Source organism: Chiloscyllium punctatum, chromosome 44 (assembly GCF_047496795.1).
Source record: "Chiloscyllium punctatum isolate Juve2018m chromosome 44, sChiPun1.3, whole genome shotgun sequence".
NCBI lineage: Eukaryota > Metazoa > Chordata > Chondrichthyes > Orectolobiformes > Hemiscylliidae > Chiloscyllium > Chiloscyllium punctatum.
In genome coordinates, this window is record NC_092782.1 from 20,543,273 (window position 1) to 20,566,716 (window position 23,444).

Genomic DNA, 23,444 nt, shown 5'->3' on the forward strand with positions numbered 1-23,444 from the left:
AGGGATGGCGGGGTGTTGGGTACAGTACGGTGAGGTGGTGTGTACGGTGCGGGGACGGTGAGGTGTTGTGTACGGTACAGGGACGGCGGGGTGTTGTATACGGTACGGGGACAGCGGGGTGTTGGGGACAGTACGGTGAGGTGTTGTGTATGGTACAGGGACGGCGGGGTGTTGGGGACAGTACGGTGAGGTGTTGTGTATGGTACGGGGACGGCGGGGTGTTGGGGACTGTACGGTGAGGTGTTGTGTATGGTGCGGGGACGGTGGGGTGTTGTGGACAGTACGGTGAGGTGTTGTGTATGGTACGGGGACGGCGGGGTGTTGGGGACAGTACGGTGAGGTGTTGTGTACGGTACAGGGATGGCGGGGTGTTGGGTACAGTACGGTGAGATGTTGTGTACGGTACAGGGATGGCGGGGTGTTGGGTACAGTACGGTGAGATGTTGTGTACGGTACAGGGATGGCGGGGTGTTGGGTACAGTACGGTGAGGTGGTGTGTACGGTGCGGGGACGGTGAGGTGTTGTGTACGGTACAGGGACGGCGGGGTGTTGTATACGGTACGGGGACAGCGGGGTGTTGGGGACAGTACGGTGAGGTGTTGTGTATGGTACGGGGACGGCGGGGTGTTGGGGACAGTACGGTGAGGTGTTGTGTATGGTACGGGGACGGCGGGGTGTTGGGGACTGTACGGTGAGGTGTTGTATACACTACAGGGACGGCGGGGTGTTGGGGACAGTACGGTGAGGTGTTGTGTATGGTGCGGGGACGGCGGGGTGTTGTGGACAGTACGGTGAGGTGTTGTGTATGGTACGGGGACGGCGGGGTGTTGGGGACTGTACGGTGAGGTGTTGTGTATGGTGCGGGGACGGCGGGGTGTTGGGAACAGTACGGTGAGGTGTGTACGGTACGGGGACGGCGGGGTGTTGTGGACAGTACGGTGAGGTGTTGTGTATGGTGCGGGGACGGCGGGGTGTTGTGGACAGTACGGTGAGGTGTTGTGTATGGTGCGGGGACGGCGGAGTGTTGTGGACAGTACGGTGAGGTGTTGTGTACGGTACAGGGACGGTGGGGTGTTGGGGACAGTACGGTGAGGTGTTGTGTATGGTGCGGGGACGGCGGAGTGTTGTGGACAGTACGGTGAGGTGTTGTGTACGGTACAGGGACGGCGGGGTGTTGTGGACAGTACGGTGAGGTGTTGTATACACTACAGGGACGGCGGGGTGTTGGGGACAGTACGGTGAGGTGTTGTGTACGGTACAGGGACGGCGGGGTGTTGGGGACAGTACGGTGAGATGTTGTGTACGGTACAGGGATGGCGGGGTGTTGGGTACAGTACGGTGAGGTGGTGTGTACGGTGCGGGGACGGTGAGGTGTTGTGTACGGTACAGGGACGGCGGGGTGTTGTATACGGTACGGGGACAGCGGGGTGTTGGGTACAGTACGGTGAGGTGGTGTGTACGGTGCGGGGACGGTGAGGTGTTGTGTACGGTACAGGGACGGCGGGGTGTTGTATACGGTACGGGGACGGCAGGGTGTTGTGGACAGTACAGTGAGGTGTTGTGTATGGTACAGGGACGGCGGGGTGTTGTGGACAGTACGGGGACGGCGGGGTGTTGTGGACAGTACAGTGAGGTGTTGTGTATGGTACAGGGACAGCGGGGTGTTGTGGACAGTACGGTGAGGTGTTGTGTATGAAAGAGGGACGGTGGGGTGTTGGGGACAGTACGGTGAGATGTTGTGTACGGTACAGGGATGGCGGGGTGTTGTGGACAGTATGGTGAGGTGTTGTGTACGGTACGGGGACGGCGATGTGTTGGGGACAGTACGGTGAGGTGTTGTATACACTACAGGGACGGCGGGGTGTTGGGGACAGTACGGTGAGATGTTGTGTACGGTACAGGGACGGCGGGGTGTTGGGTACAGTACGGTGAGGTGTTGTGTACGGTGCGGGGACGGCGGGGTGTTGGGGACAGTACAGTGAGGTGTTGTATACACTACAGGGATGGCGGGGTGTTGGGGACAGTACGGTGAGGTGTTGTATACACTACAGGGACGGCGGGGTGTTGGGGACAGTACGGTGAGGTGTTGTATACACTACAGGGACGGCGGGGTGTTGGGGACAGTACGGTGAGGTGTTGTGTATGGTACAGGGATGGCGGGGTGTTGGGGACAGTACGGTGAGATGTTGTGTACGGTGGGGGGATGGCGGGGTGTTGGGGACAGTACGGTGAGGTGTTGTGGACGGTACCGGGATGGCGGGGTGTTGGGGACAGTACGGTGAGATGTTGTGTACGGTACAGGGATGGCGGGGTGTTGGGGACAGTACGGTGAGGTGTGTATGGTACAGGGATGGCGGGGTGTTGTGGACAGTACGGTGAGGTGTTGTGTACGGTACGGGGACAGCGGGGGTGTTGGGGACTGTACGGTGAGATGTTGTGTACGGTACAGGGATGGCGGGGTGTTGTGGACAGTATGGTGAGGTATTGTGTATGGTGCGGGGACGGCGGGGGTGTTGGGGACTGTACGGTGAGGTGTTGTGTATGGTGCGGGGACGGCGGGGGTGTTGGGGACAGTACGGTGAGGTGTTGTATACACTACAGGGACGGCGGGGTGTTGGGGACAGTACAGTGAGGTGTTGTGTATGGTACAGGGATGGCGGGGTGTTGTGGACAGTACGGTGAGGTGTTGTGTACGGTACGGGGACAGCGGGGGTGTTGGGGACTGTACGGTGAGGTGTTGTGTACGGTGGGGGGATGGCAATGTGTTGTGTACGGTGCAGGGACGGCGGGGTGTTGGGTACAGTACAGTGAGGTGTTGTGTACGGTGGGGGGATGGCAATGTGTTGTGTACGGTGCAGGGACGGCGGGGTGTTGGGTACAGTACAGTGAGGTGTTGTGTACGGTACAGGGACGGCGGTGTGTTGGGGACAGTACGGTGCGGTGTTGTGTATGGCACATCGGCAGTGAGGTGGAGCAGATGGCATATGGGCATTGATGACTTGTCTCTCCGTCTCTCTAATACAGAATGGAGTTGTTCACCGTGATCTGAAATTAGAGAACATCTTGTTGGATGAAAATTATAACATTAAGGTAAGATTTATTTTGTAAACAAGAAGACAATACCATTTTATTTGTGCTGTTGTTCTTCAGAAGAAATTTTGAAAATTCAGATATGTTCTCAGTGTGAAGCCTGAAGTGATATCAATTGAACTGTTAAACATAATGTATGGAGTGTTGATCTGTTTCCTTTCTAACCTTCAGACACCGTGGTCTGGAATGGGACTTCCCAAACCATTTCCCACTGCGTCTCTATTTTGAGATTTGAAAATTGACACAACCAGCCGTTGTGAATAGAGATTGTGGGAGGTCAGTGGCACAGTTGTTAGTACTCAGTCAGACCTCCTTGATTGCCATTGCAGTGTCAGAGCACACAACCATAAACTTTCAACTCATGACCCCACTTTTTCAAAACCTGTCCTTGGGATTTCATCAATGGTTAGACCATTAATTTCACATTCCTAATTGACGCTTGAAGTAAGTGGCTTGCTAGGGCCATCCAAAAGGCAGTTAAGAGTCAGTCACATTTCCCTGAAGGACATTTGTGAGCCCGATGGGTTTTAGAACTTTAAGATGCCCTGGTCTAAAGTGAAGGATATGCATATTTTCACATCAAGAAGCATTCATTGATACCATGCATGGGGAGAGATTCAAAGCTTCCCTCCTGATATTTTCTGTTGCCATTCTAAGAGTTGAGAGTGTGGTGCTGGAAAAGCACAGCAGGTCAGGCAGCATCCGAGGAACAGGAAAATCAGTTTTTCGGGCAGGGTTCCTGATGAAGGGCTCCGGTCTGAAACATCGACTTTTATGCTTCTCGGATGCTGCTTGACCTGCTGTGCTTTTCCAGTAACACATTCTCAACTCAGATGTCAGTGGTAGTTTCTTTACTCAGAGAGTAGTAAGGGCGTGGAATGCACTGCTTGCAACAGTAATAGACTCGCCAACATTAAAGGCATTTAAATGGTCATTGGATAAACATATGGATGATAATGGTGATAGGTTAGATGCACTTTAGATTGGTTTCACAGGTCAGCGCAACATCGAGGGCCAAAAGGTCTGTACTGTGCTGTAATGTTCTATGTTCTATTGATCTCAGCTATCTCCCTTTCAGATATTGTATCAGCCGTCTTCCTCCGTATACCCTGATGTACCCGTGTACTTACTCTATATTCAAGCCTAATCTATTGCCTCTACCACGTTACCCTCTTTATCCCAAAGAATGTTCCCCCAGCATTACTAATTACGTGTTATTCTCTTCTTTTGCCAACCACATTCCATTCTCATGTTCTGTCTTCTGCAGGTTATTCCTTTGTATTTCAATTCTCAATTGGTCTCATTTATAGAGTCATACAGCACAGAAACAAACCCTTCAATCCACGCCAACCATAATCCCAAACTGAACTAGTCCCCTCTGCCTATACTTGGCCCATATCCATCTAAATATTTCTTATTCATATACTTATCAAAATGTCTTTTAAATGTTGTAACTATATCTGCATCCACCACTTCCTCTGGAAGTTCACTCCACACATGAACCACAGTCTGTGGAGAAACAATTGCCTCCTATGTTTTGAGAATTGGGAGGTCATGTTGGAGCTGTACAGAAAATTGGTTTGGCCACTTTTGGAGTATTGCATGCCAATCTGGTCTCCCTCCTATAGGAAGGATATTGTAAAACTTGAAAGAGTTCAGAAAAGATTGACACGGATGTCGCCAGGGTCGGTGTGTTTGAGCTTTCGGGAGAAGTTGAACAGGCTTGGGCTGATTTCCCTGGACCATCGGAGGCTGAGGAGTGACCTTCTAGAGGTTTATAAAATTATGAGGGGCCTGGATAAGATAAATAGACAAAGTATTTTCCCTGGGGCGGGGGAATCCAGAACTAGAGGGCATAGGTTTCGGGTGAGAAAGATAGAAAAGAGACGTAAGGGGCAACTTTTTCACACAGAGGGTGGTGCATATATGGAATTGGTGGTGGCTGGTACGATTATAACGTTTAAAAGGCACTTGGATTTGTATATGAATAGGGAGGGTTTAGAGGGATATGGGTCAGATGCTGGCAAATTGGACTAGATTTATATCGGATATTTGGTCAGCATGGATGAGTTGAACCAAAGGCTCTGTTTCCGTGCTGTGTATTTCTATGACTCTATAATTCCTCCTCTCACCTTTAAAAATGTGTCGACTAGTCTTGATATCTCCCACCCTGGAGAAAAAAACACTTGTCATTCATCTTATTTATATCTCTCACTATCTTATAGGGTCATCTCTCAACTCCTACGGCTCCAGTGTGGAAAACAAAATCTCAGCCTTTCCAGCCTGTCTTTAAACTCAAATCCTCCATTCCCAGCAACATTCTGATAAATCTTTTCTGAACCCTCTCTAGTTTAATAATATCCTTCAAATCAAAGGTTGACCAGAACTGGACACAGAACTCTAGACAAGGCCTCACCAATGTCCTGTACATTCTCAACATAACGTCCTGACTCCTCCATTCAGAGGTCTGAGCAATGAAGGGAAACATGCTAAATGCCTTCTCAACCACCTTATCTATATGTGATGCAAACTTTGACGAATTATGTACCTGAGCCCCTAGGTCTCTCTGTTGTACAACACTGTCCAAGGGCCCACTTTTAATTGTTTAATTCTTGTCTTTATTTGATTTTCCAAAATGTAATACTTTACATTTATCCAAATTAAACTCCATCTGCCACTCTTCAGCCCATTGATCAACATTTCTTTGTAATCTTAAATAACCTTCTCACTTGAAGGACTAAGAGTCATAGAAATGTACAGCATGGAAACAGACCCTTCGGTCCAACCCGTCCATGCTGGCCAGATATCCCAACCCAATCTAGTCCCACCTGCCAGCACCCGGCCCATATCCCTCCAAACCCTTCCTATTCATATACCCATCTAATTGCCTCTTAAATGTTGCAATTGTACCAGCCTCCACCACTTCCTCTGGCAGCTCATTCCATACACGCACCACCCTCTGCGTGAAAAAGCTGCCCCTTAGGTCCCTTTTAAATTTTTCCCCCCTCACCCTAAACCTATGCCCTCTAGTTCTGGACTCCCCGATCCCAGGGAAAAGACTTTGTCTATTTATCCTGTCCGTGCCCCTCATAATTTTGTTAACCTCTATTAGGTCACCCCTCAGCCTCCGACGCTCCAGGGAAAACAGTCCCAGCCTGTTCAGCCTCTCCCTATAGCTCAGATCCTCCAAATCTGGCAACATCTTTGTAAATCTTTTCTGAACCCTTTCAAGTTTCACAACATCTTTCTGATGGGAAGGAGACCAGAATTGCACACAATATTCCAACAGTGGTCTAACCAATGTCCTGTACAGCCGCAACATGATCTCCCAACCCCTGTACTCAATACTCTGACCAATAAAGGAAAGCATACCAAACGCCTTCTTCACTATCCTATCTATCTGTGACTCCACTTTCAAGGAGCTATGAACCTGCACTCCAAGGTCTCTTTGTTCAGCAACACTCCCTAGGACCTTACCATTAAGTGTATAAGTCCTGCTAAAATTTGCTTTCCCAAAATGCAGCATCTCGCATTTATCTAAACTAAACTCCATCTGCCACTTCTCAGCCCATTGGCCCATCTGGTCCAGATCCTGTTGTAATCTGAGGTAACCCTCTTCGCTGTCCATACACCTCCAATTTTGGTGTCATCTGCAAACTTACTAACTGTACCTCTTATGCTCACATCCAAATCATTTATGTAAATGACAAAAAGTAGAGGGCCCAGCACCGATCCTTGTGACACTCCACTGGTCACAGGCCTCCAGTCTGAAAAACAACCCTCCATCACCACCCTCTGTCTTCTACCTTTGAGCCAGGTCTGTATCCAAATGGCTAGTTCTCCCTGTATTCCATGAGATCTAACCTTGCTAATCAGTCTCCCACGTCGAACGCCTTACTGAAGTCCATATAGATCACATCGACTGCTCTGCCCTCATCAATCCTCTTTGTTACTTCTTCAAAAAACTCAATCAAGTTGCCTCACGTTGTTTGATAGTTCCTTGCTCTTCTCTATCACTAGCCTAAACTTTATTACACAATGACTACTTTTAACTAAATGTTCCTCAAAGGCATTTCGTTCACTCAGCACAGTAATTTCCTAGCACCAGATCCAAAAATACCTCATTTCTGGTTGGCTGAGGACATTCTAGTCAGTGAAGTTCTCATGAACACATTTCTAAACAATATTTCACTAGTTCCCTTTATGGTAACACTATCCCACACAGAAATTGCTGGAGAAACTCAGCAGGTCTGGCAGCATCTGCAGAGAGAGAAAAACAGAGTTAATGTCTTGAGCCTGATAACTATACCTTGGTTCTGAGGGGATGGAAAGCGTTAGTTTTTATGCTGTTAAAAGGGAACTGGAACAGATGGTGAGTGCTAATGGTGATAAGGGAGAATTAAGATGTAAAATTGGTGTCAATGTTGAGTTTGAATAGGGGAAAATAGGTCAGGTCTTACTTAGAACAAAGCCAACAAGATACAAACAAGACACAGCAACAGAGGATCAAAATGGAGGCCTGGAGTTGTTGAACTCAATGTTGAATTCTAAAGGTTACAATGTGTTAAAGTATAAAATGAAGTGTTGTTTGCTAGAACCTTTTCTGACACTCTCACTATCTGTTCCATATGCTGCTCCCACTTTCTGTTCACAGAATAAAACCCATCGTTTTCAGGCCTCAATCACCTCTGAAAGCAGGTCACTGGACTGGAAACATTAACTCTTTCATTTTCCAAATGTGGTACCTGTTAAGTTTCCTGAGCAGGTAATGTGAGCACAGATTTTCAGCATTAACAGTATTTAGTTTTCATTCTATTCCATATAATTCTTTTACAGATTGCAGACTTTGGACTGTCTAATCTGTACCAGAAGGACAAATTTCTACAAACCTTCTGTGGGAGCCCACTTTATGCTTCACCGGAAATTGTCAATGGCCATCCATATCATGGACCAGAGGTTAGTGTCTCAGGCTGGTGAATAAACCAGTGCTTAACTGGGTTAGTGTTCCAAGTTGGTGAATGAACCAGTGCTAAACTGGGTTAGTATTCCAAGCTGGTGAATGATCCAGCACTAAAACAGGTTAGTGTCTCAAGCTGGTGAATGAAACAGCACTATACTGGGTTAGTGTTCCAAGTTGGCTGGGTTCGTGTGGCAGGCTGGTGCATGAACCACTGCTAAACCATGTTAGCTTTCCAGGCTGATGAATGAACTAGAGTTTAACCTGGGTCAGTGTTCCAGGCTGGTAATAGATTAGCACTTGACAGTGTTAGTATCCCAGGCTGGAGCAATTAAACAGCATCTAACTGGATTAGTTTACCAGGCTGGAGAATTAGCGAGCACTTAACAAGCATATCAACAGAGGTTGGTGAATAAACCAACATTTAGCCCCTAGTGCTGGTTTCTTTTGATGGGAGATTTGCTGATGAAACATTTGCCATTTTTAATTTATTTGCAGCTGCTTGTTTTTACTCTTAGATAGTTGATTGAAGAGTCAATAAATGATAATATTGGAGTATTCTTTGGAATTACATTTTAATAATTGTCATCTCACCTATTTAGTCAACAAATATTGTCATTATGAATGGGAAATTAGCTAATTGCTATAAGTTAGTCAGTCCAAATAATTTGATAATGAAATGGTGTAAGTCAGTAGAAGAGTGAGTAAGGCAGGGAGGATTTGTTCTTGTCTTACCCTGGGACAAACCTTTTTGAATAAGGACACAACATTCACTCCCCTCCAGTCTTTCAGAACCTCACCTGAGGCTAACGATTAGATTACATTCTCTACAGTGTGGAAACAGGCTCTTCAGCCCAACACGTTCACACCGCCCCTCCGAAGAGAAACCAACCCAAACCCATTCCCCTACCCTATATTTACCCCTGACTAACGCACCTAACACTGTGGGCAATTTAGCATGGCCAATTCACCTGACATGCACATCTTTGGATTGTGGGAGGAAACCGGAGCACCCAGAGGAAACCCACGCAGACACGGGGAGAATGTGCAAACTCCACACAGACAGGCGGGAATCGAACCCAGGACCCTGGTGCTGTGAGGCGGCAGTACTAACTGCTGAGCCACCGGGCCACCCATGATTCAAGAAACTGAACAACCAGGGTGAAACGGAAGGAAATCTGGAATTTTCAGCAGGCAAAGCATTGTTCGAAGTTGTCACAATCACTGCAACATCACTCAATTTCAGAATCCAGGTGCAATCATTTCAGTGTGGGGGATTTATGTTTAAATAAATGTGCTAAAGCCCTGTTCAGAAAGTTCTAGATTCGAAGGATGTTAATGCTGGTCATCAAACTCAGGTGGCTAGATGCCAGGAGAATGCATTGTGGGATATCTCTGGTGTCAGTACTGATTGGACACAAAGGCAACACCAACTTGGTCTCAAAGCATTAATATTACAACTCAGAGAAGCAAACTGTAGTCATTGTGTGCTCATGTAACTGATCACAAGCCGTTGGGTAAATCTCCTGACCCTGACCGGATATATCTAAGAAGGCTAGAGAAGAGGCAAGAGGCTATAGAAGAAATTGCAGGCATCCTAGCTGATATTTTTGTATCATCATTCGCCACTGGTGAGGTTCTGAAAGACTGGAGGGTAATGAATGTTGTGTCCTTTTTCAAGAAGGGCTGCAAAAAAAAAACCCTGGGAACTACAGACCAGTAAGCCTAACGTCAGTGTTAGATAAGTTACTTCAGAAGATTCTGACCGGTAAGATACACATGCATTTGGAAAGACAGGGTTTGATTAGGAGTAGTCAACATGGCTTTGTGTGTGAAAGTTCATATCTCACAAATTTGTTAGAGCTCTTTGATGAAGTGAGCAGGAAGGTGGATGAGGGCAGGGTGGTAGATGTAGTCTACATGGATTTCAGTATCGCCTTTGATAAGATTCCATATGGTAGATTGCTCTGGAAGATTGGATCACATGGAATCCACGGGGAGCTGGCAAATTGTATACACAATTGGCTTGATGGTAGGAAGCAGAGGGTAATAGTGGATGGATGTTTGTAGAACTGGAGGCTTGTGACTAGTGGAGTGCCTCAGGGGTTGTTGCTGGGCCCACCTATATCAATGATTTAAATGAGAATGTACAAGGCATGATTAGTAAGTTTGCTGATAACGTTGAACAGTGGACAGTAAGGAAGAGTATTATAAATTGCAGCAGCTGCTTGATCAGCTAGGGAAGTGGGCTGAGAAATGGTAAATGGAGTTTACTATAGATAAGTGTGAGGTGTTGCATTGAGGAAAGTCAAATTAAGGTAGGAGTTTCATGGTGAATGGTAGGGCTTTAAGGAGTGTAATGGAACAGGAGGACCTTGGAGTTCAGGTGCAAGGTTCTCTGAGAGCAGAGTCACAGGTAGACAGGGGCAGTGAAGAAGGCTTATGGCACACTGGCCTTCATTAGTCATGGCATTGAGTAAAGAAGTTGGGAAGTTATATTGCAGTTGTACAGGACACGAGGCTGCACTTGGGAGTATTGTGTTCAGTTTTAGTCACCTTACTATAGGAAGAATATTTTTAAACTAGAAAGAGTGCAGAAGAAATTTACAAGGATGTTGCAAGACTCAAGGGTCTGAGTTATAGGAAGAGGTTGGACAAGCTCGGACTTTTTTTCTTTAGAGAGTAGGAGACTGAGGGGGTATCTTATAAAAGTGTATAAGATCATGAGAGGCACGGATAGGGTGAATGCACTCAGGAATCAAAAGACTGGAGAGCATCAGTTTAAGGTGAGAGCAGAAAGAATAAAAGGGAATCCGAGGTGAGCTTTTATAAACAGAGGGTGGTACTCATATGGAATGAGCTGCCAGCGGAAGTGGTTGAGGTGTGCACATTAACATTTAAAAGGCATTTAGACAAGTACTTGGATAGGAAAGATTTAGAAGGATATGGGCCAAGTGCAGGGAAATGGGGTTAGCGTGGAGGGACATTTTGGTTGGCATGAACTTGTTTGGGCCAAAGGACTTAAGTATGTGCTGACTCTATGACTCCATACAGCGGAGTGAGTTCGTGTATCTGTGGAAGCTCTCACTATCTGCAGTCTGGAGCTGATTGGGTGTTCCCGTTTGGCACTCTCAGGTAGACAGCTGGGCTCTGGGTGTGCTACTATATACTCTGGTTTACGGGACCATGCCATTTGATGGTTGCGACCACAGAAATCTCGTCAGGCAGATAAGCAGCGGGGATTATCAGGAACCCACTCCACCATCAGGTAGGTGACAGTTGATAAGAAGGTACTGATGAACTGAAAATGGTGGGCTTAGTGCCAATAATGAGCAACCATTTAGAATCCAAAACTTGAGCACATGTTAATCCAGAGCAGCGAAAGTAATGAATCGAGTTTGACTGATTTATGCAGCCACACACACGTAGCTTAAAGGGGGCTCAACCTGATAATGATAATGTTGGAGTATTCCTTCGAATTACATTTTAATAATTGTTAACCAATCCATTTTTAATTAATAAGTATTGTCCACATGACTGTGAAATTAACCAATTGCGATGACACAGTCAGTCCAAATAATTTGATTTAATTTACCTTCTGAGGGTGTTGAGTGGCCTGAGCAGAACCCAGAGTGATTTTGTTTTTAGCTGAGCTAGTGCTGCTTGATGGCACTGCCAATGGACACCTTTTTTGATGAACAAGAGTCGACTGATGTGGCATTAATGGCTGGCTAACTTTGACTTTGTCTGCTTTTTGTGGACAGGATAAACCTCGGCAATAATCCACATTGTCCAATCGATGCCAATGCCATGGCTGTTCTGGGAAAGCTTGGTTAGGTGCACACCTAATTCTGGAGCATAAATCTTCAGTATTCTGACCAATTCTGGCCATGCTGTTTAGAATGGCTTTAAAGAGGACACAAAATAAATTTAATCAGATATTTCAGGTGATGAATAACAATTATGTGGAGAGTCATTTGCTCTTTGATAGAACCAGCAAAAAGTTAATGGGCCTAAAGGCCTCGAGCTGTCCTGCAGAATTATTTAATTCAATGCAACCTTGGAAAGTCTGACGAAAACCCTTTATTAGATTGAGCAAGAAGGCAACAAAATATAACCTCATATTCAGTGTATATTAGATGTGAGTACTAATGATAACTCATGAACTCACATTTAGCCAGGTCTCCTTGAGTTTGAAAGTGTTGTCTAAACTAATCCCCGTGCTCCATTTTCTTTAATAATTCTTTTCTGGATTGTGGTTGTCAATGACAAGGCCATTGTTGCCCATTTTGCTTGTCCTTGAACTGCTAAGCCATTGTGGCTGTGAATCCAGAGATACATATAGGTGAGACTAGTTAAGGATGGTAGATTTCAAAGTGAAACAGATAGATTTTCACAACAATTGACAATAGTTTCCCAGTTATCATTAGACTAGCTTTTAATTCCACATGTACTAATTGAATTCAAATTTCACCAGATTCCATGCAATGGATTTTAAATCACATTCTCAGATAATTAACCTAGATCTCTAGTATGCTAGTCCATGACAATACCATTACATCACTGAAACTCCCTCCCTAAAAGCAAGTATATTTCATGAATTTGTGCATTCCTTTCCTTAATGCACTGCCATAACAATACATTCTAACCACATCTGATTAATTTTCTTTCAAGATGTCCTTGCAATAACAGTGCTTTAGTGAGAGACAACACATATCATTTATGATATTTTTCTTTTCACCTGTTCCTACTACATCCAAAATGCAGGCTTATTCAAACTCCTTATAGATACTTGACTGATCTACCATGGCATTACTTATCTCTTCTCACTGTGGTAAATGTTTCCCATGCCCCAGGTCTGTTTGGTCATTGTGGAATGAAACCTTGTATTTTATAAGTTTCTGTACATTGATACTCTCAGATTGAGAGGAGCTCTTGACAAATTAAAAGGATAAGGTGACCAGGGTTGATGTGATATGAATTGAAACCCAAGACAGGCATACACAGTAATGACTAACAGACGGGGGCGATGGTGTACTGATATTGTCACTGTACTAGTAATTCAAAGACTTAGGCTAATCACAGCAGATGGTGAAACTTGAATTCATTTCATAAATCTGCAACTATCATTAAAAACCCATCTAGTTCACTAATGTCCTTCAAGAAAGAAAATCTGCCATCCTCACCTGATCTGACTCCAAACCTACAGCGATGTGGCTTACACTTAACTGCGCTCAGAAATGGCCGAGCAAGCAACTCTGTTCAAAAGCAATTAGGGATGGGCAATAAATGTTGGTATTGCCAGCACAGCCCTCGTGTTGTTAAAGGATAAAACAGAATGTTAAGGTCAGTCCTGTAAAGAGCGAGAATCATGGCCAGGAATCGCAATGTGACTGTCTGTTGCTGCTCCCTGACAGATGCCCGTGGCCTTATCAGGTGGATGTTGATGGTGAATCCTGAGCGCCGAGCCACAATTGAGGACATCGCTAACCACTGGTGGGTGAATTGGGGTTATCAAGCAAGTGTGTGTGACTGCAATCCTTTTGGAAGCTCAGAGGTTAGCTTTATTGGTTGGCAACATCACTCACGCTGTTCACAGTCAGAGGGCGAATCGAAGCTAAAATGCCCAGTAAAGCAGTTCCAATCTCAGGGAGTGCGAGCGGCCCAGACATCTGTGAAGAAGTCCAAGAAAGAGACTGACATTGCTCACTGTCTGCATGAAGGAATGCCAAGCAACAAGTGCTTACTGAAAAGGCCCAAAGGAATTTTAAAGCAGAAGATGGCCGATGACTGTCACGCTCACAGCACTGGGCCTGCGAAAGTAGCTTCAGAGCATGAACTTAGCATGAGCACTCCCTCTGCCGGTGCCTTTGGAGGCATTGAAGCAACTTCTCTGTGCACACAAACTGCTGAAAACTCCATTGTGAAGCCGAAGAAGGGAATTCTGAAAAAAGCACAGCAGAGAGAATCTGGTTATTACTCTTCCCCCGAGCACAGTGAATCATCGGAGCTCCTGGATCGGGACTGTGCGGCTAATACCAACTCCATCTGCTCTCCTAAGCATGGTGCATGTTTTAAGGGCCCTGGCATAATGGCCCAGGGAAGGAAAGGAATCCTGAAGCACACTGGCAAGTTATCAGATTCTGCCATGAACAGTGAATCACCATCAGAGATTACAGAGTTAACACAGCAGGTGACAGAAGCTCAAGGCTGCAGCCCCTCACCCACAATTAAAGACAAGGGCAGCCTCCTCTCTAAAGAGTCATTCAAGCTGCACCATTTACCAGAAGACAGGCCAATTCGCAGTTGTGTCTCTGCAGGAAACCTGCTGCATCTCAAAGACTTTGAGGGGTTGAGGATCCACCAACCTATTCGCCACATGAAAGCTTTCTGTCAACAACTGAGTGACAGCAGCTCCTCTCTGCTCACGGACATGGACAATTTCACTCAGATCTACAAGAAAGCTCTAGAGATAAGCAGCAATTTGGAATGAGGAGTTTGTGTGTGACAGCTGAATGCATGGACTGGTTTAATGGTAATATCAGAAGCATGGTAAGAGTCCCTTGCAGTAGCACTGAATGGGCTCTATATAAGTGAAGGGGGAGAAGGATTGGAAGGTCAATACTAATAATGAGGCCAAGTGATTATAACGAAGTGTATTGGGGTTATTGAGGCATCTGAGGAACTAGAGGATTCACATTGAGGTTTGATGTATACTGAATCGAGATGTTTGAGACTGGTTTTTGGGAAGCTGTTATCAGGAATGTTCTCTCCTGTTTTGACAGGAACTCCACGATCAGAATTGAAGGAGCTGAAAGCTCAACCTATTGGACAGTCATTTAACAGTTTGGCTGTAATAAGACTTGAAAAGGATGAAACTCCAGAGTAAAGATGTCTTAATTAATGAATGAATGTGATGTCTATATTCATAAACTAAAACCAATGATTGCATCTAGCAGTGACTAGCATGTGTAAAATTACTTAGGTATATCATTATTCCTGTGAAACTTGACTGGATAATAGTTCCATGTAATGTATTGTATTTCTGCTGAATGTGATATTATTTATGTCAGTGTGCATTTAACTTATTGGCATCTCAGCCATTTGTTGTTGTAATGTATTGCATGAAATGATAAAATTGTGCTAATGTTTTAACCTAAAATCAGAGTTGACACTGAATAATCTGTTTGGCAAGATGTCACTAGGCAAAAAAACACTTTCTACAGTAATCATTGATTCAAGAAAAATCAGCAACATCTGAACAGTTGCTGATGTCAATGCACTAAACTGGACATGCATGAAAGTCAATGTTTGTTTCCTTTGCAGAAGACAAGGGGTGGAATCTTGTAAGGGTCAAAGTGATGTGGGCTGTGATGATGTGTGTGAATGGAGTGCAGTAATGCCCATCTTGAAATCTCATGCCATATTTTATGCTTTTCACAAGCAGTATGGTGATACAATATTCTGTCTGAGATGTGAGTGGTGAGTGGTGAGATGCCAATTAACTCATTACTGCTTGTCAAATGCCAGCTCACTTATTACCCCAAATAAGTTAGATATTGGAAAACACGACAAGGAAACTGGAGTGAGCCCCTGGTAGATTTAGCTCACTGTGGGCTCTGAGCCATCTGCATGTTGGATATCAGGCATCAACATCTCAGGGCATATTCCATGGGCACCAGCCACACACACCCTACATCCACAGGCATTAGCATCTGACATGTACAAGCCTTTAAGAACTCTTGTGGGACAGTGGCACTGCTGCCTCAAAGCACCAGAGACCCGGGTTCAATTCCTGACTTGGGCAACTGTCTGTGTGGAGTTTGCATGTTCTCCCTGTGTCTGTGTGGGTTTCCTCCGGGTGCTCCAATGTAGGGGAATGGGTCTGAGTGGGTTGGTCTTCAGAGGGTCGCTCTGGACTTGCTGGGCCAAAGGGCCTGTTTCCACACTGTAAATAATCTAATCCCAAATCCACTTAAAGGGCAGTTGTGCCCTTCAAAGCTGCACTTGGAGCTGCACCAGCAATTCTCATTGTAATCCTGCAGCAAGGACACAATATGTTCAGACACATACACCCAGCTCATTGATTGGACAAGGCTGTATCTCCAGGCTCTTCACTCACTGTCATAGTCTCACTTACTCTGAGACTGTCTGGATGCAATTGTATCTTGTCTCACCTTTTTGCACTTTGCTCCCTGCAAGTAATACGAGGTTTGTATCACTGCTTTCATGCTGTATAATTCCTCCAGCCAGAAGAAAATTTGTATTTTGGATGTGGAAAAATAGCTCTTTGATATAAGTCAGATGAAACAATTATGTTCGAGAGGCAGATCCAAATCTGAAGAATAGCATTTCATTTGCTTTCAGTGAAAGTATTCAATGAATCAATCTGTGGTAAGCCTGATGTCAGTAGTGGGTAAGTTGTTGGAAGGGGTTCTGTGGACAGGACGATATGCATTTGGAAAGGTAATGACCGATTTGGAATCGTCAGCATGGCTTTGTGATTGGGAAATAGTATCTCTCTAACATGATTGTGTTTTTTGAAGAAGTGACAAAGAGGGTTGGTGAAGGAAGAGCAGTGAACATTATCTGTATAGACTTCAGTAAGGCATTCGATAAGGTTCCGCATGGTAGACTGGTTAGCAAGGTTAGATCACATGGAATACAGGGAGAGCTAGGCATTTGGATACAAAATAGGCATGAAGGTAGGAGGTGATGGTAGAGGATTGTTTTGAGGACTACAGGCCTGTGACCAGAAGTGTACTGCAAGGATCGGTGCTGGGCCCACTACTCTTTGATATTTGGATAATGATTTGGAATTGAATATAGGAAGTCTGTTTAGTAAGTTTGCAGATGGTCCAATGGGCCAAGGAGTGACAGATGGAGTTTAAATTAGATAATTTTGAGGTCTGCATGTTGGAAAAGCAAATCAGGGCAGGACTTACACACTTAATGGCAAGGTCCTGGGGAACGTTCCCAAACAAAGAGACCTTGAGGTGCAGGTTCACTGTTCCTTGCAAGTGGAGTCACAGTGAAGAAAGCGTTTGGTATGCTTTCCTTTGTTGGTCAGTGCATTGAACAAAGGAGTTGGGAGGACATGTTGCGGATGTACAGGACACTAGTTGTGCCACTTTTGGAATACTTCATTCAATTCTGGTCGTCTCTGCAATAGAAAAGATGGTGTGAAATGTGAAAGGGTTCAGAAAAGATTTACAAGGATGCTGCCAGGATTGGAGGGTTTGAGCCATATGGAGGGGCTGAATAGGCTGGGACTTCTTTTCCTGGAGTGTTGGAGGCTGAGGGGTGACCTTTATAGAGGTTTATAAAATCATGAGGGGTATGGATTGGGTCTTTTCCCCAGGGTAGGAGAGTTCAGAAGTAAAGGACATAAGCTTAAGGTGAGAGGGGAGAGATTTAAAAGGAACCTAAGGGCCAACGTTTTCATGCAGAGGGTGGTGTGTGTATGGAATGAGCTGCCAGAGGAAGTAATGGAAGCTAGTACACTTACAACATTGAAAAGGCACCTGGATGGGTATATGAATAGGAAGGGTCTAGAGGGATATGGGCCAAATGCTTGCAAATGGGACTAGATTAATTTAGAATATCTGCTCGGCCTGTATGAGTTAGACTAAAGGGCCTGTTTCCATGCTGTACATCTCCATGACTCTGTGATCAAGATGAGAAACTTCTGCACAGGGTTTTGAAGCTTTGGAACTTTGTATTCCATACAGTAATGGTTGCCCCATTATTTAAAGCTGTGATAGAAAGATTTTGGTATTTGGAGATTCAAGGGATGTGAAAAGGTGGAATTAAAGCCCAAGATCAAGCATGATCATATTCAATAGGGAGGCAGGTTGAAGGGGCTGAAAGATCTACTTTTGATCTACTCTCTTGTATGGTTATGATGGTGATATATTTCAGCAGGACACTGATAGGCTGCTGAACAGGTGGAAACAACAATTGGAATTGAATGCAGAGATGTATGAAGTGATTCATTTTTGTACAAACAACAATGGGCAGGATGGCCTAATTTCTGTTCCTGTGTCTTATGGTCTGCAATATCAAATAAAATATATAATTCTAGAGGCTACAGAAGCAGAAAATGCACCATCACTGAATGTGGGAGAGCAGGTTGAGGAAATGGTTGGAAAGGCAGATGGAAACCTGGACTTTATAAAGTGAGAGAGAGAGAGAGCAAAAACACGGAATTCATGAGAAACTTGTACAACATACTGGTACAGCCGCATCTTCATAGTGTCCATTTCTGGGCGTTGTATTTAATGAATGCTCTGAAAGCTTTATAGATGGTGCCAAAAAAAGTAATGAGAATGGTTCCAGGGAATGAAGGATTTCAGTAATGTGAATAGATTGGTGTAGCTGTGTTTTTTTCTCTTTAAAAAAGTTAAGAGACTTGGTAGAAGTGTTCAAAATCATGACAAGTTTAGAGATTCAATTCAAATTATTCTCAATGTCAGAAGGCATGTACTGAAGGTGACTGGCAAAAGAACGCTAAGAGAAAGCTTTTTTAAGCAGTAAAAGGTTAGGATTTAGAATGCATAACCCAAGTGTGTGGAAAACTGTTCAATGTGGGAGACTGGAGAAGCAGCTAAAAAGTGTAACATGGTGGTTAAGTCTGACTGTGTGATTTGCTAATAAAACCGTTTCACAACAATGAAACAATGTCACAGCTTACTCGTTCTTGCAGCCTCAGGAATATACACAGTAAAATGCTTTTAGAGTTAAAGAGATGTATAGCATGGAAACAGGTCCTTCAGTCCAACCTGTCCATGACGATAAGATATCCCAACCAAATCTAGTCCCACCTGCCAGCACTCAGCCCATATCCCTCCAAACCTTTCCTATTCATATACCCATCCAGATGCCTTTTCAATGTTGCAATTGCACCAGCCTCCACCACTTCCTCTGGCAGCTCATTCCATACCCGTACCACCCTCTGTGTGAAAAAGTTGCCTCCTAGGTCTCTTTTATATCTTTCCCCTCTCACCCTAAACCTATGCCCTCTAGTTCTGGACTCCCCCACTCCAGGGAAAAGACCTTGTCTATTTATCCTATCCATGTCCCTCATGATTTTGTAAACCTCTATAAGGTCACCCCTCAGCCTCCAATGTTCCAGGGAAAACAGCCCTAGCCTATTCAACCTCTCCCTATAGCTCAAATCCTCCAACCCTGGATCTTTGTAAATTTTTTCTGAACCCTTTCAAGTTTCACAACATCTTTCTGATAGGAAGGAGACCAGAATTGCATGCAATATTCCAAAAGTGGCCTAACTAATATCCTGTACAGCCACAACATGAGCTCCCAACTCCTGTACTCAATACTCTGACCAATAAAGGAAAGCGCACCAAATACCTTCTTCACTATCCTATCTTCCTGCGACTCCACTTTCAAGGAGCTATGAACCCGCACTCCAAGGTCTCTTTGTTCAGCAACACTCCCTAGGACCTTACCATTCAGTGTATAAGTCCTGTGAAGATTTTATTTCCCAAAATGCAACACCTCACATTTATCTAAATTAAATTCTATCTGCCACTTCTCAGCTCATTGGCCCATCTGGTCAAGATCCTGTTGTAATCTGAGGTTATCTTCTTCACTGTCCACTACACCTCCAATTTTGGTGTCATCTGCAAACTTACTAACTGTACCTCTTGTGCTCAAACCCAAATCATTTATATAAATGATGAAAAGTAGAGGACCCAGCACCGATCCTTGTGGTACTCCACTGGTCACAGGTCTCCAGTCTGAAAAACAACTCTCCACCACCACCCTCTGTCTTCTACCATTGAGCCAGTTCTGTATCTGAATGGCTAGTCCTCCCTGTATTCCATGAGATCTAACCTTGCTAATCAGTCTCCCATGGGGAACCTTGTCGAATGCCTTACTGAAGTCCATACAGATGACATCTACCGCTCTGCCCTCATCAATCCTCTTTATTACCTCTTCAAAAAACTCAATCAAGTTTGTGACACGAGTTCCCATGTACAAAGCCATGTTAACTATCCCTAATCAGTCCTTGCCTTTCCAAATACATGTACATCCTGTCCCTCAGGACTCCCTCCAACAACTTGCCCACCACCGACATCTATAGTTCCCTGGCTTGTCCTTACCACCTTTCTTAAACAGTGGCACCACGTTAGCCAACCTCCAGTCTTCCGGCACCTCACCTGTGACTATCGCTGATACAAATATCCCAGCAAGTGGCTCAACACTCAATTCCCTAGCTCCCCACAGAGTTCAAGGGTACACCTGATCAGGTCCTGGGGATTTATCTACTTTTATGCATTTGAAGACATTCAGCACTTCCTCCCCTGTGATATGGACATTTTGCAAGATGTCACCACCAATTTCCCTACATTCTATATCTTCCATGTCCTTTTCCACAGTAAATATTGATGCAAAATACTTATTTAGTATGTCCCCCATTTTCTGCGGCTGTACACAAAGGCCGCCTTTCTGATCTTTGAGCGGCCCTCAACATGTTTGGAAAAACTCTTTGGATTCTCCTTAACTCTATTTGCAAAGCTATCTCATGTCCCCTTTTTGCCCTCCTGATTTCTCTCAAGTATACTCTTATTATGGAATGACTTCAGTTAGGTATTCAACAAGGTTCCCCATGGGAGACTGGTTAGCAAGGGAATACAGGGAGGACTAGCCATTTGGACTAGTCAACTGGCTCAAAGGTAGAAGACAGAGAGTGGTGGTGGAGCATTATTTTCCAGACTGGAGGCCTGTGACAAGTGGAGTCCTACAAGGATCAGTGCTGAGTCCACTACTTCTCATAATTTATATAAATGATTTGGATGTGAGCATAAGAGGTATAATTAGTAAGTTTGCAGATGACACCAAAATTGGAGGTGTAGTGGACAGTGAAGAAGGTTACCTCAGGTTACAATGTTAAAAATTACACAACACCAGGTTATAGTCCAACAGGTTTAATTAGAAGCATACACTAGCTCTCGGAGTGCTGCTCCTTCATCAGGTGGTTGTGGAGGACACAATTGTAAGACACAGAATTTATAGCAAAAGTTTATAACTGAAATTATACATTGAAAAATACCTTGATTGTCTGTTGAGTCTTTCATCTGTTCGAATACCATGATAGTTTCACTTCTTTCATGTGTAAATCACAAAACTTTTTTTAAAAAGTTGCATTCTCAGGTTAACTGTAACAATTGGTGTTAGCTAGACAATATGTTGAAGGTGTTAGCCCCCTGTGTTCTCTGTCTATGCCGTAATGTTTAGACTGATTCTAATCTAAAAAGTGAGATAACAAGAGTCTTACATGAATTCATGCAGCTTTTTGAGCAACGTACAATGTAACTCTGCAAGTACAAATTCACCCCACAAAATATATGTACATGTATACATGTGTGTGTGTGTGTGTGTGTGTGTGTGTGTGTTTGTGTATAGAGTGCAATGGGGAGGGCTTCAATCGGGATCTTGGGTTCATGTCACACTACAGGTGACCACCATTGTACTACACGCACACACACGCACGCACTCTCACATGCATCCTCTCAGAGACTTAGACCACTCTACACTCACGCACACACATATACACTCTCTCACACTCTCAACCCCCCACCCCAGACACATACACTCCCACACGCACACCCTCATAGACTTAAGACACTTTACATTCACATACACACACATATACACACTCTCTCACACTCACAACTCCCCAACCCAGACAGACAGACAGACAGGCACACACATACACGCACAAAGACCCACATGCACACATATATATATATTTAGTGGGGTGAATTTGTACTTGCGGAGTTACATTGTACTTTGCTCAAAAACTGCATGAATTCATGTAAAACTCTGTTATCTCACTTTTTAGATTAGAATCAATCTAAATATCATGGCATAGTCAGAGAACACAGGGGGCTAACACCTTCAACATATTATCTAGCTATCACCAATTGTTACAGTCAACCTAAGAATGCAAATTTTTTATAAAAGGTTTTGTTATTTACACATGAAAGAAGTGAAACTATCACGGTATTCGAACAGATGAAAGACTCAACAGACAATCAAGGTATTTTTCAATGGCTCAGTGGTTAGCACTGCTGTCTCACAGCTCCAGGTACCTGGGTTCAGTTCCTGCCTCGGGCGGCTATCTGTGTGGAGTTTGCACATTCTCTCCATGTCTGTGTGGGTTTACTCCGGGTGCTCTGGTTTTCTCCCACAATCCAAAGATGTGCAGGTCAGGTGAATTGGCCATACTAAATTGCCCAAAGTGTTCGGTGCATTAGTCAGGGATAAGTATAGGGTAGGGGAATGGGTTTTGGTGGGTTACTCTTCAGAGGGTTGGTTTGGACTTGTTGGGTCAAAGGGCCTATTTCCATACTGTAGGGAATCTAATCTTATCCTTACAGTAGATTCCAGGATCCTACCCATGACCGACATTAAGCTAATTGGTCTGTAATTTCCCATCTTTTGTCCTACTCCCTTTTTAAATGGCTGTCACATTAGCGATTTTCCAGTCCTCTGGGACAGAACCTGATTCTCGCAATTCATGAAAGATCACCACTAACACCTCCACTATCTTTTCAGCTTTCTCCATTAGAACGCTGAGGTGCAGTCCATCTGGCCCAGGGTATTTACCCACCTTGAAGCCATTCAGTTTTTCTAGCACCTTCTCCTTGGTGATGGCCACCATACTCAACTCTGCCCCCTCACTATTTTGAATTTTTGGGATATTACCCTTGTCTTCCACCGTGAAGACTGATGCAAAGTAATTATTCAGTTCGTCAGCCATTTCCTTGTTGCCTACTACTATCTCTCCAGCAACATTTTCCCAATGCCCAGTATCTACTTTTGTCTCTCTTTTGGCTTTTATGTATCTGAAGAACCTCTTACAGTTTTCCTTTATATTACTGGCTATCTTACCTTCATATTTAATCTTCTCCCTCCTTTTTTTTGTTACCCTTTGTTGGTCCTTGTAAGCTTCCCAATCCTCTGGTTTCCCACTATCCTTTGTCACATTATATGCTTTTTCTAGTCAGCCATGTTGTCTCCTCCTCCCTGTACCGTGCTTCTTTTTTCCTCAGTATGAAACTGCTGTGTCTCCTGAATTACTCCCAGAAACCTCTGCCATTGCTGTTCCACTGTCTTTCCTGCCAGGCTCCTGTTTCTTTTTGGGTGTAAGCTCAAAAGCTTCTCCCTGCCTTAATTTTCTTTGCACCCCTTTCTATTTCTCCAACTCTAGTTCTGCTCCATCTTTTTCAGTTTACTTCTAACTGGCTTTATATCCTGTTTGGACTCTTTTCTTCTTGAGATAGTCTATTAACTTGGAAATCATGAAAGAGAAAGAAAACAGTTCTAAATATGAATGTGATTCAATGAGGGATAGGTACAGATACTACTG

At 44.5% G+C, this 23,444-nt stretch overlaps 1 protein-coding gene across 1 annotated transcript in view; it reads left to right on the top strand.

Annotated features, from left to right (window-relative positions):
* nuak1b (NUAK family, SNF1-like kinase, 1b) overlaps nucleotides 1-15,209 on the top strand; it is a 69,119-nt gene extending 53,910 nt beyond the window's left edge. Inside the window, exons 4-7 of the mRNA XM_072562428.1 lie at nucleotides 3,025-3,090; nucleotides 7,927-8,046; nucleotides 11,183-11,315; nucleotides 13,465-15,209. Of these exons, the coding sequence (XP_072418529.1) occupies nucleotides 3,025-3,090; nucleotides 7,927-8,046; nucleotides 11,183-11,315; nucleotides 13,465-14,540 (1,395 nt within the window). The 3' untranslated portion in view covers nucleotides 14,541-15,209. The remainder of the gene's footprint in view (nucleotides 1-3,024; nucleotides 3,091-7,926; nucleotides 8,047-11,182; nucleotides 11,316-13,464) is intronic.
* The last annotated feature ends 8,235 nt before the right edge of the window (nucleotides 15,210-23,444 follow it).